This window comes from Asterias amurensis, chromosome 6, assembly GCF_032118995.1.
Source record: "Asterias amurensis chromosome 6, ASM3211899v1".
Classification (NCBI taxonomy): Eukaryota; Metazoa; Echinodermata; class Asteroidea; order Forcipulatida; family Asteriidae; genus Asterias; species Asterias amurensis.
The window spans coordinates 13,748,129-13,763,970 of NC_092653.1; the positions used below are offsets into that span (position 1 = coordinate 13,748,129).

A 15,842-nucleotide genomic window follows, 5' to 3' on the forward strand; every position below is an offset into this window, starting at 1 on the left:
TTGTGTTTTGTGTTACAAAAAGTACCCAAAACCTTCAAGCACTGGGATTATGCCCCGTGACTTTTTAAGATCAATTTGAAATATCTTGTCTCCCTCCACTACCAATTACATGCTTGTAAGATTCCCATTTACTTGGGTGTAAGATTTGGAGGGTACAGTAACGGACGTCGGGCTCATATTCCCTGTGTGTGTGTCATACTTGACATGCAGGTTGAGCAAGAGTATCCCACAAAAGACAACTGCGGGTTTCCCCTTCTCTTTGTTTTTCACTTGCATTGATGTAAGTGCATTTTGACTTACACTTACTAAGCGCCCTACAAGTGCCCTACAACCGCACAAATGTTTTTAACAAGCATGTGCGAAAAGCAGTAATTTTTGGTGAGCCAATCAGCGCTGCTTTTCAGTACTTCCCTACCATGGGTTTTAGTGATGAGAGGTATTGATACGGCGTGCAATAAAATTCAATAAAATTACACACAAAAGAGATGTAAAAACACTCTTTTATTCCGCCGACCTGTTGGTACTCTATATATATAAATATTCATGCATGTTTTTTCTTTGATTTATTTGGGGGAAAAACTTTTTTTGTGTTTTTATTTATTTATTGTTTCCAATAAAAAACAATTTCGCACATTCACATTGTAGCTTACCGTCTCACTGTCACAAACATAGTAAAACAAAAACATTCAGTATAACTGTGTGTGTTACTGATCTTTTATATACAGTGTGTGGTTATTGGGCTTCAGTCCACCGGAGAGGCTCGGACTCTAGACGCATTGGAAGAGGCTGGTGGAGAACTCAATGATTTTGTTTCAACTGCAAAGTGAGTACCTCAAAAACTCTCATCTCTCTAATAATAATAATAGTAAGACTTGCGCACATATCCACCCTGCTGGGTTAACCTGCTAGGAAAAATTCTTGTATGTGGAACTTCAATCATGAATGCAACATTTTAACCCTAGAAGTGTCTTGGGCGGATTGAATCGGCCCAATGTTTGGCATGTGTACTGGTCATGGCGTGTTAAATCGGCCCTTTTGTAAAGACGCTTAACACCTTTGGTAATTGTCAAAAACCAGTCTTCTCACTTGGTGTATCTCAACATATGCATAAAATAACAAACCTGTGGAAGTTTGAACTCAGTTGGTTCGTCGGAGTTGCAAGAGAATAATCGAAGAAAAAAACGCCTTTGTCGCACAAGTTGTGTGCTTTCAGATGCTTGAATTCGAGACCTCAGCTGAGGTCTAAATATCAATTCAAATTTTTTGGTGAGAAATTACTTCTTAATCAAAACTACATTACCTCTGAGGGAGCCGTTTTTCACAATGTTTTATACTATCAACAGCTCCATTGCCCGTTACCAAGTAAGTTTTTATGCTTACCAATAAATGGTTTACAATCCACGATTGGTGTGTCCTGGCAAGATGAATCACAAACAAAAATTTTTTTTAAGGAATTTGACATCTACCAATAAGAATTTATTTTTTAGGTTGCTCCTCAATTGTGGTTCAGTCTACTTACAACCTTATCCTTTATTCCTTCTCCACAACTGTTCACAGAAAGGGTTTAAATCCCACCATGTTTGCTTGTAGCCATTACTTGTTTCTCATTGCTTGTTTTTCATCTTTTAATGTTGATCTTGTGTGTCTCAATCGTTGTGATCTTGGTGGTACAGCGGTATAGTTGTGCCCCATACATTCTCCTGCGCAAACTCTAGAGGGGCCCTCCAAGTTGAGGATCGCACTTAATTTATAATGTAGAAAGAATATGCCTAGAAAATAAAGTCAGGGTCAATTTGATTTTGTCTCCCTCCATTACCAATTACATGCTTGTAAGATTCCTATTTACTCGGGTGTAAGATTTGGAGGGTACAGTAACGGGCATCGCGCTCATAATTCACTGTGTGTATCATACTAGACATGCAGGTTGAGCACGATTGTCCCACAAAAGTTAAAGGCAGTGGACACTATTGGTAATTACTTAAAATAATATTAGCATAAAACCTTTCTTGGTGACGAGTAATAAGACGAGGTTGATGGTATAAAACATTGTGAGAAACGGCTCTCTCTGAAGTGCCATAGTTTTTGAGTAAGTAAAGTAATTTTCCACGAATTTGATTTTGAGACCTCAGATTTAGAACTTGAGGTCTCGAAATCAACCATCTATGTAAACGCACACAACTTTGTGTGACAAGGGTGTTTTTTTCTTTCATTATTATCTCGCAAGTTCGATGACCGATTGAGTTCAAATTTTCATAGGTTTGTTATTTTATGCATACGTTGAGATACACCAAACTGTGAAGGCTAGTCTTTGACAATTACCAATACTGTCCACTGCCTTTAACGGCGGGTTTCCCCATGGGTCTCGGAGAAATCATGGGAGAAGTTCACAGTGCCTGCAGCTGATTGCACAAAATGCAAAGATTAATCCTATCTCGAGTTAGGCGGGTTACTCATCCTAACTTAGGATGGGTTCAATGCGTCCTACGCCTTTGGATACGGAACTTAACTTATTCTAAGTCCTAAGTTAAGAAGGGTTGTAATGAAATAAACAGCAGGTGTCACATTATGCCTAAGGGACCTTGTCAAAACTAGTTAAAAACAACCAGAGGATAGGTAACGTCTAGTTTTTGTTTTCCTTACCTTAAAGAAATACAGTCCAACAGAAATCCCCCAAAGTAATTATATTGGAGAATTGTTATCCGACTACCTGTCCTGGATTAATTTTGGCGAGAACTCTTAAAGACACTGGACACCTTTGGTAATTGTCAAAGACCAGTCTTTTCACTTGGTGTATCTCAACATAAGCATCAAATAACAAACCTGTGAAAATTTGAACTCCATTGGACGTCAAAGTTGGGAGATGATAATGGAAGAAAAAAACACCCTTGTCACACAAGTTGTGTGCTTTCAGATGCTTGATTTTGGGACATCAAAATCTAATTCTGAGGTCTCAAAATTAAATTTGTGGAAAATTACTTCTCTCTTGAAAACTACGTTACTTCAGAGGGAGCCGTTTCTCACAATGTTTTATACTATCAACAGCTCTCCATTGCTTGTTACCAAGTAAGTTTTTATGCTAACAATTATTTTGAGTAATTACCAATAGTGTCCCCTGCCTTTAAACCAACCCATTCAAAAAGGACTGAGAATCAGTTGTTTCAATACAGCGGTTCTTATCACCTTGAAAACAAATTTTCAAAAGCTTGATGTGGTTTTGTTCTGCAGGAGTGTGTTCAGCTCGTTAATTGAGAAACATTTCCCAGCTCCAAATCGGAAGAAGACGGCCGACATGCTTGGTCTGAACAGTCGTAGTGGAGCTAGCAGTCCAGCCTGGAGTGATAGCAGTAGAGGTGCAAAGAGAAAGAGAGGTACAAAACTTTTAACTATTTGTCACAACCCTTGGGGAGCGAGCGTCTAAAGACTCGGGGCCAATTTTTATACAGCCTGTCGGCATAAAAAACTTGCTAAGCACGGACAAATTTTGATAAATTTGGTACCCCTGAATCTTCTCATTTTAGATAAATTGACCAACGGACTGAAGCCCAAGCAAGCCAAGCATTGGTGGGAGGAAGACAGTAAAGAGAGCAGCAGTCCCAGCAACGGCACAAGCACTGCGGCAGAGAGTGACGACAGCATCACCCTGCTGTTGTCTAGCGACAGCGAAGATGAGGACGGCTCGTCGTCGCGGGCGTCGTCGAATGACGAGGACGACTTCAATCCGTTTGGAGACAACTCTGATGATGGTAAGTTTCCATTTCACTTCTGGGGATGATCGATCTCGCTGAGCCATTTTTTTTTTTCCAGTATGCCTTGCTTCGCTCATAACCCCCTGACATTGACTCAACAAATTGTGCTAGAATCTGGGCACATATTAAATAGGCCAGCTGCCGATTCTCTCTGGTTGCTGGTGATGGAGAGTTTGCTCTGTGAACTTAAGGATGCTTGCAAAACTCTTGATCAATAAACTTGTAATATTTTGTTGACTTCCTTCTAGACCCTTGGTTGACTCGGAAGACCAAAGACAAAGCCAAGAAGGCCAAGAAGAAGACGAAGAAGAAGAAAAAAGAAGTCAATACGTTGTCCCAGACATTAAAGATGGACCACGAGGAAAGGATGAGCAACGCACTCTATGCAGCTGGTATCATTCCAAAACCCAAAGCAGCACCGACGGCCGATATCATGTCCTCTATACCTGCAGGTGAGGGGAACCAGACTATTTCTAGAATAGACCATTATGAATGAACGATTGTAATGAATAAAATGTTGCACTATGTTTTATTGTGGGGGGTTAAGCAAACAAAATTACTAGAGTGGGATTTGAACCATCGACCTTTATATTAGCATGTCGGCACTCAACCAACTGAGCTATCTAGCCCAATGTTGCTGTCTCCCTATTTTAATAAATTAAGAAGTGCCAGTTAGAAGCCATACAATTGCGTACTGCCATGTAGCCAAATACAACCCTTGAACTCTGCTCCTGAGAAGTGGCACAATAATTTTCCTCTGGTGAGGGGAACTTCTATGAGGGAAAATGTAAATTTGTACAGGATTCTGGTGGAGGGCACCAAAGAAAAAACGCTGTGGGTGCTGTGGGTTTATTTTGAGGCCTGCAAATTGACAAAGTGTGGGTTCGAATCCCCAGCCGTGACACTTGTGTCCTTAAGCAAGACACTTAACCATTTCTTCGTCCTTCGGATGGGTCCTACAATATAGCCATTGGTCCCATGTGTTGTGTAATGCACCTAAAAGAACCCAGTGCGCTTAACAAAAAGAGAAGGGGTTCGCCCCGGTGCTCCTGGCTGTGGCTGATGTTTGCTCCGTAGCACGTTGTAAAGCCTTATAAGGTGCTAACTAATTGGTTCTCAGAATTTATCTCGGCAATCTTTCTGAAAGTTTTGTATATACTCAACGCCTTGAGTACCTTGTTTGGTAATGTAGATATGTGCGCTTTATAAGACTTCGATATTGTTACTATGTATTTGTGGTCTTGAATCCAGCAACCAACTCGATGCTCCTTCCGGGCATGGACTCCTACGAGCGAGCCATCTTAATGAAGCAGGAACTATTGGACATGTGTGAAGAGGTGGGACCCTTCCTTCCTAATAACACCCTGGATGAGCTCATCGATGAGCTAGGCGGACCACAAAACGTTGCTGAGGTAAAGTGAGACCGCTTGGACAAAATGGAAACCCCATTTAGAATCGGGGCATTGCATCGACCTTGTTATCAATTTTTTGATGAAAATAATGACTTGTGTTTGTTGAACTTTGCGATAAATATTTTGGCCAAAGTTCATAGAGCTTTTTAAAGAGAAAGTATACCGTTGGGTTTTGGAACTGTTGATTGTTTTAATCCTATGTAATATAATATACAATAAAACTAACCTGTGAAAATTCCATTTTTGAGATATCGCCAAAAATCTGAATCGATGTGCACGCAGGAAGAATAACTCGTAATTGGAACACACAATCTCTCACATTCAAATTTTGGGAGAACTAAAACTAGATTACCAGCCAAAATATATTTCCATGCATACCATATATGACTGGTGTTCTGCACAAAATATAAAAACTTGTATTCCTGAAGTTTACCTAAAAAATGTCTTTGTATTCTCTGTTTAGATGACGGGCCGTAAGGGTCGGGTAGTTTTCAATGAACGAGGTTATGTACATTACGAGTCCCGCAGTGAGTATGACATACCGCTGGAAACCCTGAACCTGACCGAGAAGAAGAGATTCATGGATGGAGAAAAGGTATGGTTCCCCGACTCCTCCACAGATGAGAAATTTAGTGAAATTCACATATATTTTTTTTCTCATGGAAAATTAGCGCTTTAATTACAGGCCGCAAATAGAACAAAGCCCAAGTACTGCCTGCCTGCGAGTTTAATGACACAAATATCACAGTTTCTTATATAATGTCAAGTATTGGAAAACATTGTTTTAAAAGCAACTTTTGAGTCATAAAAATCAACCAAATGTGTCTTGAGAAATCAAATGAAACAGTAGGATTTTCTCTCTGCTCTTTAGATTTTGTGTTATTTAACACCAGCAAATAGGCTTGTGGGTCAGGATCACTGGCCTTCTTGAAGTGGGTTCCAGAATAAAAGTTTGTTTTACAATTCATTTACTGATAACAACTGATAAGAGTCGCAGTGAAACTTGTGAGTAGATAATGGGTTATCGGGAAGTTCTTGTAATAAAACTTTCTGTGATGACTGGAGTTTGTTCATGCGAATTTAGACAAAAATTACCTTTGACCTTTACCATGCCTACAGCTTATAGCTATCATCTCGGAGGCGGCGAGTTCAGGTATCTCACTGCAGGCCGATAAACGGGTACCGAATCAGCGGCGTCGGGTTCACATCACACTAGAGCTTCCATGGAGTGCTGACCGGGCAATACAACAATTCGGTAAGTACTCCCTCCCCCACACCCATAAAATTTTGAAAGGAAATGTTTCAGCTGTATTGTTGTTTTACACAGAGACAGTACTGTTGGCTTCCATGACTAGGCCCTTTTTCATAAAGCTGCTTATAAAAGGTACTGGGCGCTTTTTGGTAATTGTCAAAGACTAGTCTTCTCACTTGGTGTATCTCAACATGTGCATTAAACAACAAACCTGTAAAAAATTTGAGCTCAATTGGTCGCCGAGGTTGCGAGATAATAATGAAAGAAAACAACACCTTTGTCACACACAGTTGTGTGCTTTCAGATGCTTGATTTTGGGACCTCAAAATCTAGTTCTGAGGTCTCGAAAATCAAGTTCAAATATTTTTGTGGAAAATTACTTTCTCCAAAACTACGTTTCTTCAGAGGGAGCCGTTTCTCACAATGTTTTATACTATCAACCTCTCCCCATTGCTTGTTACCAAGAAAGTTTTAATGCTGACAATTATGTTGAGTACTTACCAATAGTGTCCACTGTCTTTAAAGTAGCTAGGCACAACACAATTATGCTTTTTGAGCTCAATCCAAGAATCCACTTCTATTATTATTATTACCATTACATTGTATTGGGTTTTTTTTTAAGGTCGAACGCATCGATCCAACCAAGTACATGCGCCGGAGTACGTCTTTCTTATCTCGGAGCTCGCTGGGGAGAGACGGTTTGCCTCCATCGTCGCTAAGAGACTAGAAAGCATGGTGAGAGCATCACAGATTCACCACTGAATCCTCCAAAATTCACCCCTTGGGTATTTGGCTGAATTTTATGGATCCATTACACTGTACAGCCAAACCTTTGAATAGTGGTGGTGTTTGTCAAATAGTGATGTGATTTCTCCGTTTTCAACTGGAATTCCAGGGCACAGTGGTTTAAAACCCTGTGGGACCCACACATCGACAACAATTTTAGTACAAGAATCGGTCAAAATACCTTAGATAATATCTCAAGCATGTCTCAATGTCATCTTTCGGCAGATAAAACTTGGTCGTCTTTTAAAAATAGTACACAATTTACCGATCCATGTCATGAAACTACAAATAAAAAAAATAATAATAATAATAAAATTATATATATATTTTTAAAATAATTAAGATCAAATTCATGAAAACCATGAAATGCCCCCAGATTGCAGAGTAGGGCTTTTAATGCCATTGGACACTTTGGGAACGTTACCAAAAAAAAGTTAACCGATTTACAAATATATTACAGAGTTTACAGAAGGTAATGGTGAAAGACTTCTCTTGAAATATTAATCCATGAAATGTTTTACTTTTTGAGAAAATGTTAAAACAATTATTAATTCTCGAATTACAGATTAACACATGTCATGACACGGCGAAACGTGCGTAAACAAGGGTGGGTTTTCAATTGAGCCTAAATTTTCACAGGTTTGTTATTTTATATATAAGTTGTGGGCTTTTAGAAAATACTGTTTACCGAAAGTGTTCAATGGCATTAAAACCAAAGATAAATAAATGCAAGCAGGCTTCGCGCTCAAGAAACTTTCACACTTTGTGCTCTTAGTTCAGGCTATCGCATCTCTGTCTAGAAATCTCATAGAAGGTACGTTTTTCATTGTTTTGTCACCAGGGTGCCTTAACACACGGGGACAGAAGAGCAACAGAGTCGAGAGACCTAAGCAAGTTTAACATCGACACCAAGGTAAGTTTTTAGCTGCAACATGTTTAAATGTACAATGACTTCCTTAGTCACAAGTGAAAGCTGAAATTTGAATTCCTCAGACTAATGAGACAGTTGCTACGTCAAATGATTCGGGGCAAGCTTTTCGTATAGCAACCTCCAGATAAGCAAACCCTGGTACCATTGTGCCATACACAGTCATTCAGAATTGTGTGTACAATGTAGGTGGTTGCCTTTTCTTAAAGACCTGCTTGAACGAAAATGTCAAGTCGTGAACTTTGCTGAGTTCCACTTAAAATGTTTTCGATGAATAAGGAAATCGAGTTGTATTATTATAAATAGGTTTCAATTGTGTAAAAAAACAATTATTTTGTATGCCCTTGTCCAGAGCTTTTCTGCGAGATTTGCAAAAAGCCCCGTTACGTAATCACTCTCAAAACGTCATAAGTAGATAAAGCCGCTTTGTTGCAGCGTGGATGTATAACAAAGCAAACTCTCACAAATGACGTCAGCGTCATTGTCCTTTGCACCCGCTCTCAACAGCAGAAGTGTTTTTAGTTTTTCAAAAAACCTTTAGGTAGGGGCCTGATTTTTTAATCAATAATTACGAAAAGTTCAGAAGTTTACACATATCAAAATTACATTAGAATGGTGAACAAGTTCATTATAAACAAGTAAAAATACCATTTCTGTTGAAAACATTCCGCTCAGGTAGCTGTTTAAAGGGACACACCGGCCGAATTGGGCTATTTGGGCTACAAAATAGACTAAGATATGACTTCAACGGTCTTCCAGGAATGAAGAAGAACTGTCCTTAAAAAAAATCATCAAATTTAGACGTTTTTTAGCATTTTATGACAAAAACGCAGGTCGCGTGATTGTTCTAACCAAAAAGTGGTACAAACAATCACGTGACCTTCTGGGCTTGTTTTACTTTCAGGTGCTAAAGTAACTTACTTAACCAAATTTAAATCTTTTTTTTACAAAATTATTTACGAATAATTGACGAAAAAGATCATGTATTCAAATTATCGCTACAAAATGTAAATAATGGTGAAAAATCTAACGTAAGATTCACATTCAAGTCCGTGTAACGGAAGCGTTATATGGCCGCTTTGGTTTTTTTAAATCATTTTTCGCTAAATACGTGACATTTTGATGATTTTGTTTTACAGCAACCATCTATAAAAACATTATTTATGATTCTACACCCCTAAATTGCGTAGACGGTGAGCCGGTGTGTCCCTTTAAGTAACTACCCAAAAGCTGGCCCTGTAATTGTGACTATTAAAATCAAGTATTCATAAATACCTCAGACAGTTTCGCTATTCCTATTGGTGGAGAGCACACACGTGGGTGTGTATAAACCTTTGTTTATGACCAGTAAAAAGTGTTGAAGCAAGGGAGTGACACGCGAACTCGCACCTGTGCTTATAAGACAGTTTCTTCATTCCCATTGGTCAAGAGCAACGGCCGGGACAGTTGTGCCACATCACGCGATATGCGCGACGCGCACAGCATTCCCTTATAAAGAGTTGTTTACCCATGGTTTACCCGAGGACGGCGGAGGACTTTACCATTTCATAGCTGGAGGGGTATTGTGTTGAAAGAAATCATTGAACAAGTACAATTTTTGCATTTATTTTACTTTTTGACCAAAAGTGTTGATGTTTTTTGACCGAAAATGTATTTATGAATGGGAATCAAAGTGTGTTGAATCAGTTTTCAACTAGTGGTTTAAGCCCGCCGAGGCCTGGTTCTTGATAATTTACCTCGTTCACCACACATTGTTTCCTTAATTGTACCAGACTTTATTCAATTCAATTCAAACACACATTTATTTCCATACTGCCATGAAGAATATTGACAATTAAATGTACTACGGAGTTAGGCAAAAATAACATTAAATAACAGTAAGCAGGATTAATGTAAAAAATAGAGTATTGGGCTGTTTTGATAAGCAGAAGCTTGTAAAAAACAACCAGACAGACAAAGAAACAAAACAAACAGACAGACATGCAAACAGAAGGACAGCTGAACATAAGACATGGCAACTTCTGTTAGATTATTCAAATCTAACTTGCAAAATCTGAATGAATGTGTACAATAGAATGGTACCAAGGTTTACCCATCTTTACAAAAGCTTTCCCTAAACCATGTGCCAAAGGAAAGATAGGTTATGAATAAGGCCCATTTTGCTAATTACTGTTGTCTTTTTGTTTTGCTATTTGCAGTACGGCAGAGCAGCGCTGGAGTCTATCATGAAATCCATTGTCGATCTGCAGAGTCCAATGGTGCCACCTCCTACTGGGTATAATGGTCCCTTCCTAAAAGGTAAACAAAACTAATGAACGTTAAAGGCAGTGGACACTATTGGTAATTAATCAAAATATTTGTTAGCACAAAAACTTACTTGATAACAAGCAATGGAGAACTGTTGATAGTATTAAACATTTTGAGAAACGGCTCCCTCTGAAGTAATGTAGTTTTCGAGAAAGAAGTTAATTTCCAGATAAGAAAGACGTACTCCGGCGCATGTACTTGGTTGGATCGATGCGTTCGACCTTAAAAAAAAAAACCAATACAATATAATGGCAATAATAATAATAGAAGTGGATTCTTGAATTGAGCTCAAAAAGCATATTGTGTTGTGCCTAGCTACTTTAAAGACAGTGGACACTATTGGTAATTACTCAACATAATTGTCAGCATTAAAACTTTCTTGGTAACAAGCAATGGAGAACTGTTAATAGTATTAAACATTTTGAGAAACAGCTCCCTCTGAAGTAATGTAGTTTTCGAGAAAGAAGTTAATTTCCACATATTTTGATTTGGATACCTCAGATTTAGACTTTGAGGTCCCGTAATCAAGCATCTGAAAGCACACAGCTTCGTGTGACAAGGGTGTTTTTCTTCCATTATTATCTCGCAACTTCGACAACCAATTGAGTTCAATTTTTCACAGATTGTTATTTTCTGCATATTATGTTGAGATACAGCAAGTGAGAAGACTGGTCTGTGACAATTACCAAAGGTGTCCAGTCTCGATAGTCAATCTTGACTTGCCTATTGTTGACTCACTCAGTAAACGGGCTGTCGCTTAACCACCCCAAATTCTTTAATATTGGTATTAATATTGTAGTAATATTGATGCACTCAAGAACAAAGTAATACCTGATGGTTTAAATCAAAAGTTTCCAAAAGCAGTAATTTCCATTGGCCCATCAAAAATTTTGAGAGAAAAAAAATGCCAACATTTTTTGGGTATTTTTTTTAACATTGATTATTCTGAATGGCCCCCTTAGACCAAACATCATCTTCATTCTCAGGCTGGATTGTAAAAAAATAGTCTGGCCCTGTGTAGCTACAATGAGAATCTGTACTCTGTATTGTAAATGCAGACGGGGCACAGGACAATGATTGTTTTTTCATGTCACATACAGTAGGGAATTAACCACAGGAATGACACAAATGCAGAAAGGTTCTACTAGTTACTGGCTCCCGAGCCGTCGATTTCACCAAACTCTTCCTAACTTAGGATTAATCTTGAGTGTTACCAGCGTCAATAACATTGAAATATCCAACCTTATTTACCTTTCACAGATGCCCAGGCGGCCTTGGTTGGTGTAGGCTTGATTCAGGTGGATGAGAGATACAACGTAACAGTACTAGATAAAGGTATGTAGTCAACTTCTAAAAAGTACAGGGGTCGTTTTCACAAAGAGTTAGGACAAGTCCTATCTTAAGACTAGTCCTATGAGATATATAAAACGTACATGTATGGCTAGTCCTAAGTTAGGACTAGTAACTCGTCCTGACTCGAGATAAGACTAGTCTCAACTCTTTGTGAAATCCACCCCAGGCCTGATATGTACTTCACGGAGGCAACAATGGCGATTGCCTCTGTGCCCCCTGGTCATTGCCTTGGTGCCCTTGAAATGCTCCAGTAGAAATTGACAATTTCCTCAGAGGGTGCCCTTAACCAAGGAGAAAATGCCCTGGTGCCCTTGCCCTTTCAAAAACGAAGCGTACGGGCCTGAAGTACATTTTTGTATTCGGTGGTAGTAAGCACATTGTAGTTCCATGGCTTCAGGCCTGGGATCAGTTTCATAGCTCAACCTCTGACACTACTCGCCTTTAAGGCCCGGTCCCACTGCAGCGATAACGAGAATGAGATTGACAACGATAACGAAAACGACGCAAAGAGAACGCATTCTATTGGTTAAATGAGCATGTGCGTATTCTGCATGGACCAATTCAACCAATATAATGCATTCTCGTCGTGATCGTTATCGTTTTCGTTATCGCTGCAGTGTGACTCGGCCTTAACTCTGTCTTAAGCTTCTCGGGTCTGCATTAAGTCGCACCTTTCTCGTTTTGCACCTCATACCTGGACTGCGCTCGCTATACCAATCAGAGAGTCTGACTCAATATGGACCTCAAGAATTGTATCAAAACGTTTGGATATCCAATCTAAGGCGCTGCGATCTTGATGAAGTGGTGCTTTATTGTACCTTATATGTATATGTATGTATAGCGTTGCTTAACAGCAAGCAAATTTTCATTTTTAACTGAAGCAGAAAAAATTGCACCCATTGTGTAGTAATAAGTAAACAAGGTTAACCTTCCCAAGAACTGTGCTCCTCCGACCATGTTGTTGACGGCTTTCGACTGGCCTTACCTTAGCTTTACTATACCTTCCCTATAGGAATAGTCAAGTCTGTAATGCATTTATTCAAACGATGGTGTTTGTGTTAAGCAGAGTGTGGGTTGGAATCCCCAGCCCTGACACTTGTATCCTTAAGCAAGACACTCAATGTGTTGGTCCCATGGTTGTGTAAAAGAACCCAGTGCACTTTAGCGAAAAGAGAAGGGGTTCGCCCCGGTGTTCCTGGTCTGATCGGCAGCAAATTGCGCCACAGCACCTTGTAAAACATTACATGGTGCTATCTAAGGATTAGGTCTCATAATTCAAAAACGTTTAGTCCCACATCTTGCAGGAAATACTGTATGTTACACCACCAGGAGCGTCATTAAGTGATGGACATGTGCGCTATATTAGTATTCTTATTATTAATACAAATGGTTTATTTATTTGTAAAAATGTCATCGCAGCTTACCGCTGAATTGCGACATAATGCACAATCGTTAAAAATATTCCAATAATTATTTTAATAATCATTTTAATAATTTTTTAAAATTATTTTAAAAATTATTTTAATAATCACAAAGAGGCCTGGTAGAAATGTACAAACAGTTAATAGTATCGTCATTCTCTATTCCCCATCAGATTACAACAACATGTCTAAATTCCTGAACCGCATCCTTGGGATGGAGGTTGAGATGCAAAATCACCTGTTTGCCTACTTCACGACCACCCTGGAGGCAATTATACAGCAGGCAAGACGAGATGGAAAGTACGACATGGGTATCCTAGGTGAGTGCTGTAGACACACGGTGAATGGTTTCACTATCTTTCTACTTTTGCTTTATCCAAGACATGCCTTCCCACCAAAAAAAACCTTAAAGGCACTGGACATGTTTGGTAATTACTCGGAATATACAAGTATAAAAAGTTACTTGGTAACGAGGAACAGAAAGCTGTTGATAGAGTGTGAAACATTGTGAGATACGACTCCCTCTGAAGTGAAGTAGTTTTTAAAGGAACACGTTGCCTTGGATCGGACGAGTTGGTCTATAAACAGCGTTTGTGCCCATTTGTTGTAAAATGCATATTATTGGGAAGATGTTTTAAAAGTAGAATACAATGATCCACACAAATCTGCCTCGAAATTGCATGGTTTTCCTTTTACTTTGCGAACTAACACGGTCGGCCATTTATGGGAGTCAAAAATTTGACTCCCATAAATGGCTGACCGCGTTAGTCGACGAGGTAAAAGGAAAACCGTGCAATTTCGAGGCATGTTTGTGTGGATCATCGTATTCTACTTTTAAAACATCTTTCCAACCATATGCATTTCATAACAAACGGTTACAAATGCTTTTTATAGACCAACTCGACCGATCCAAGGCAACGTGTTCCTTTAAGCTTGTGCGTTTATGTTTTTTTTTGTAAAAGTTTAACCATTTTTGTGGATGCTATCATCCTAACATCCTTCTGAGTTGTGAAGGGGGGGGGGGTTAACCCTGTTTCAGCCCCAGGAGTAGGTGGTAGTGTGCCTCTGGTGGCAGTTGATCTGGGTCGCCAGCCGAAATCGGTTAAGTGTTGCCCATACCTTGAAGTGGCCATCCCTTTCTGTGGATGATATCACGCCAACATTCTGAAGGGTTATGACAGGGGGTAACCCTGTTTCAGCCCCAGGAGTACGTGGTAGTGTGCCCCTGGTGGCAGTTGATCTGGGTCGGCAGCCAAAATTGGTGAAGTGTAGCCCTTACCTTGAAGTGGCCATTCGACCTTGTGAGTTGGGCAATATGTCAGAAATAAACAAATAAAATAAAAACAAGTAATGTTATTTTTGTATCTTTTATTCAATCAATTTCTTGCTCAGATATTGGATCCGTGTCCGAAGGTCAGAAGGTCAGGAAACTTCAGACACAGACGTTTGTTCGAACCTTTTCAACGGGGATTGTTCACACTGAACTTCACAAGGTAAAGCTAATAATCCCAACCTTCCCCAAAATCCAACTGCATGTATTGTTTGATAATAATTATTATAACAATTGGACTGAGGATGGCACAGTGACCTTGTTATGCCGTGCTTGGGATCAGATATACCACCGTCAGGCATGTGAGACTTCCTCTTTTCAGCTGATTTCCTCTTTTGGGGTTTTGATTTTCCTCATTTTTTTCGTCACTTTCTGTGTACAAAAGTGTAGGAATATTATCTGTTCCTTTTTTTTTCTTGCCCGGTTTTCTCTATGCCTTTTTTTTTCATGGATAGTTACTCACACGCCTGTATGCACCATAATCACAGTCCAACCGTTTGGGTTCTGATTTACTGTAAGGTGTTAGATTTTGTTTGAGAGAAATTTGATGTGCTTAAATCATTTTATAAGAGAAGCATTGGGAAGGGCCTCCGTTGGTGAATTTTGCTTAAAGGGTTGTTGTTTTGGTTGTTAATGGGTTGTTGTTTGTCGCCCTCTATAGGTGAGTCAGGAGAGAGGAATGTCGTGGGACAGTGCAATGGACATATGGAGCGCCCTCGCTAAGCCTGAGGAAGGATTCTACGTCACATCACAGGTATGTCTTTCGCTTCAACCTACAAAATTAGTGAGGATGTTTAAAAAACTAAAGCCCAAGTAATGGGAAGTCTTCCGCAACCTCTTTCGGCCTGTTAGCTTTACAACGTTCGCAGTAATTTGACAGGGAGGGCAGTATACCATGCGTCCCAATAAGATTTAATGTGTGGTACTTCAACAAAGATAAGTTCAATGGGAACACCGCTTCAGTTAAAAATGAAGGGGAAAAAAGGCACTGAAAGAGCAAAATAATATTGTTTATTTCCAAGAACCAATTATCATGACTGATTTACTGTGTGTTATTATTTTGTGTGAATTCAACTAGCAGCGTGACTTTACTTGGTTTTCATTGTAGCTATCGAGCAACAAGAAGACAGCAATCTTAGTGAAGTATGGAACAACGACCCACGCCATTAAGAAACAATTAGTGAATGTCTTCAAACCAAACATTGGCATGCAGGTTAGTTCAAAATAAATACAGTTTCTGCATTGAAGGCACTGGACACAATTGGTAATTAATAAAAATAATTTTAAGCATAAAAACTTACTTGGTA

The 15,842-nt window shown here is 39.3% G+C and overlaps 1 protein-coding gene across 1 annotated transcript in view; it reads left to right on the plus strand.

The window, feature by feature from the left end:
* LOC139938330 (protein strawberry notch homolog 1-like) overlaps positions 1-15,842 on the plus strand; it is a 40,471-nt gene that overhangs the window by 16,261 nt on the left and 8,368 nt on the right. The window contains exons 14-28 of the mRNA XM_071933781.1: positions 726-823; positions 3,226-3,368; positions 3,519-3,743; positions 3,995-4,198; positions 4,998-5,158; positions 5,622-5,753; positions 6,278-6,413; positions 7,033-7,145; positions 8,038-8,109; positions 10,323-10,422; positions 11,692-11,766; positions 13,379-13,525; positions 14,598-14,698; positions 15,197-15,289; positions 15,644-15,748. Coding sequence (XP_071789882.1) covers positions 726-823; positions 3,226-3,368; positions 3,519-3,743; positions 3,995-4,198; positions 4,998-5,158; positions 5,622-5,753; positions 6,278-6,413; positions 7,033-7,145; positions 8,038-8,109; positions 10,323-10,422; positions 11,692-11,766; positions 13,379-13,525; positions 14,598-14,698; positions 15,197-15,289; positions 15,644-15,748 — 1,905 coding nt within the window. The remainder of the gene's footprint in view (positions 1-725; positions 824-3,225; positions 3,369-3,518; positions 3,744-3,994; positions 4,199-4,997; positions 5,159-5,621; positions 5,754-6,277; positions 6,414-7,032; positions 7,146-8,037; positions 8,110-10,322; positions 10,423-11,691; positions 11,767-13,378; positions 13,526-14,597; positions 14,699-15,196; positions 15,290-15,643; positions 15,749-15,842) is intronic.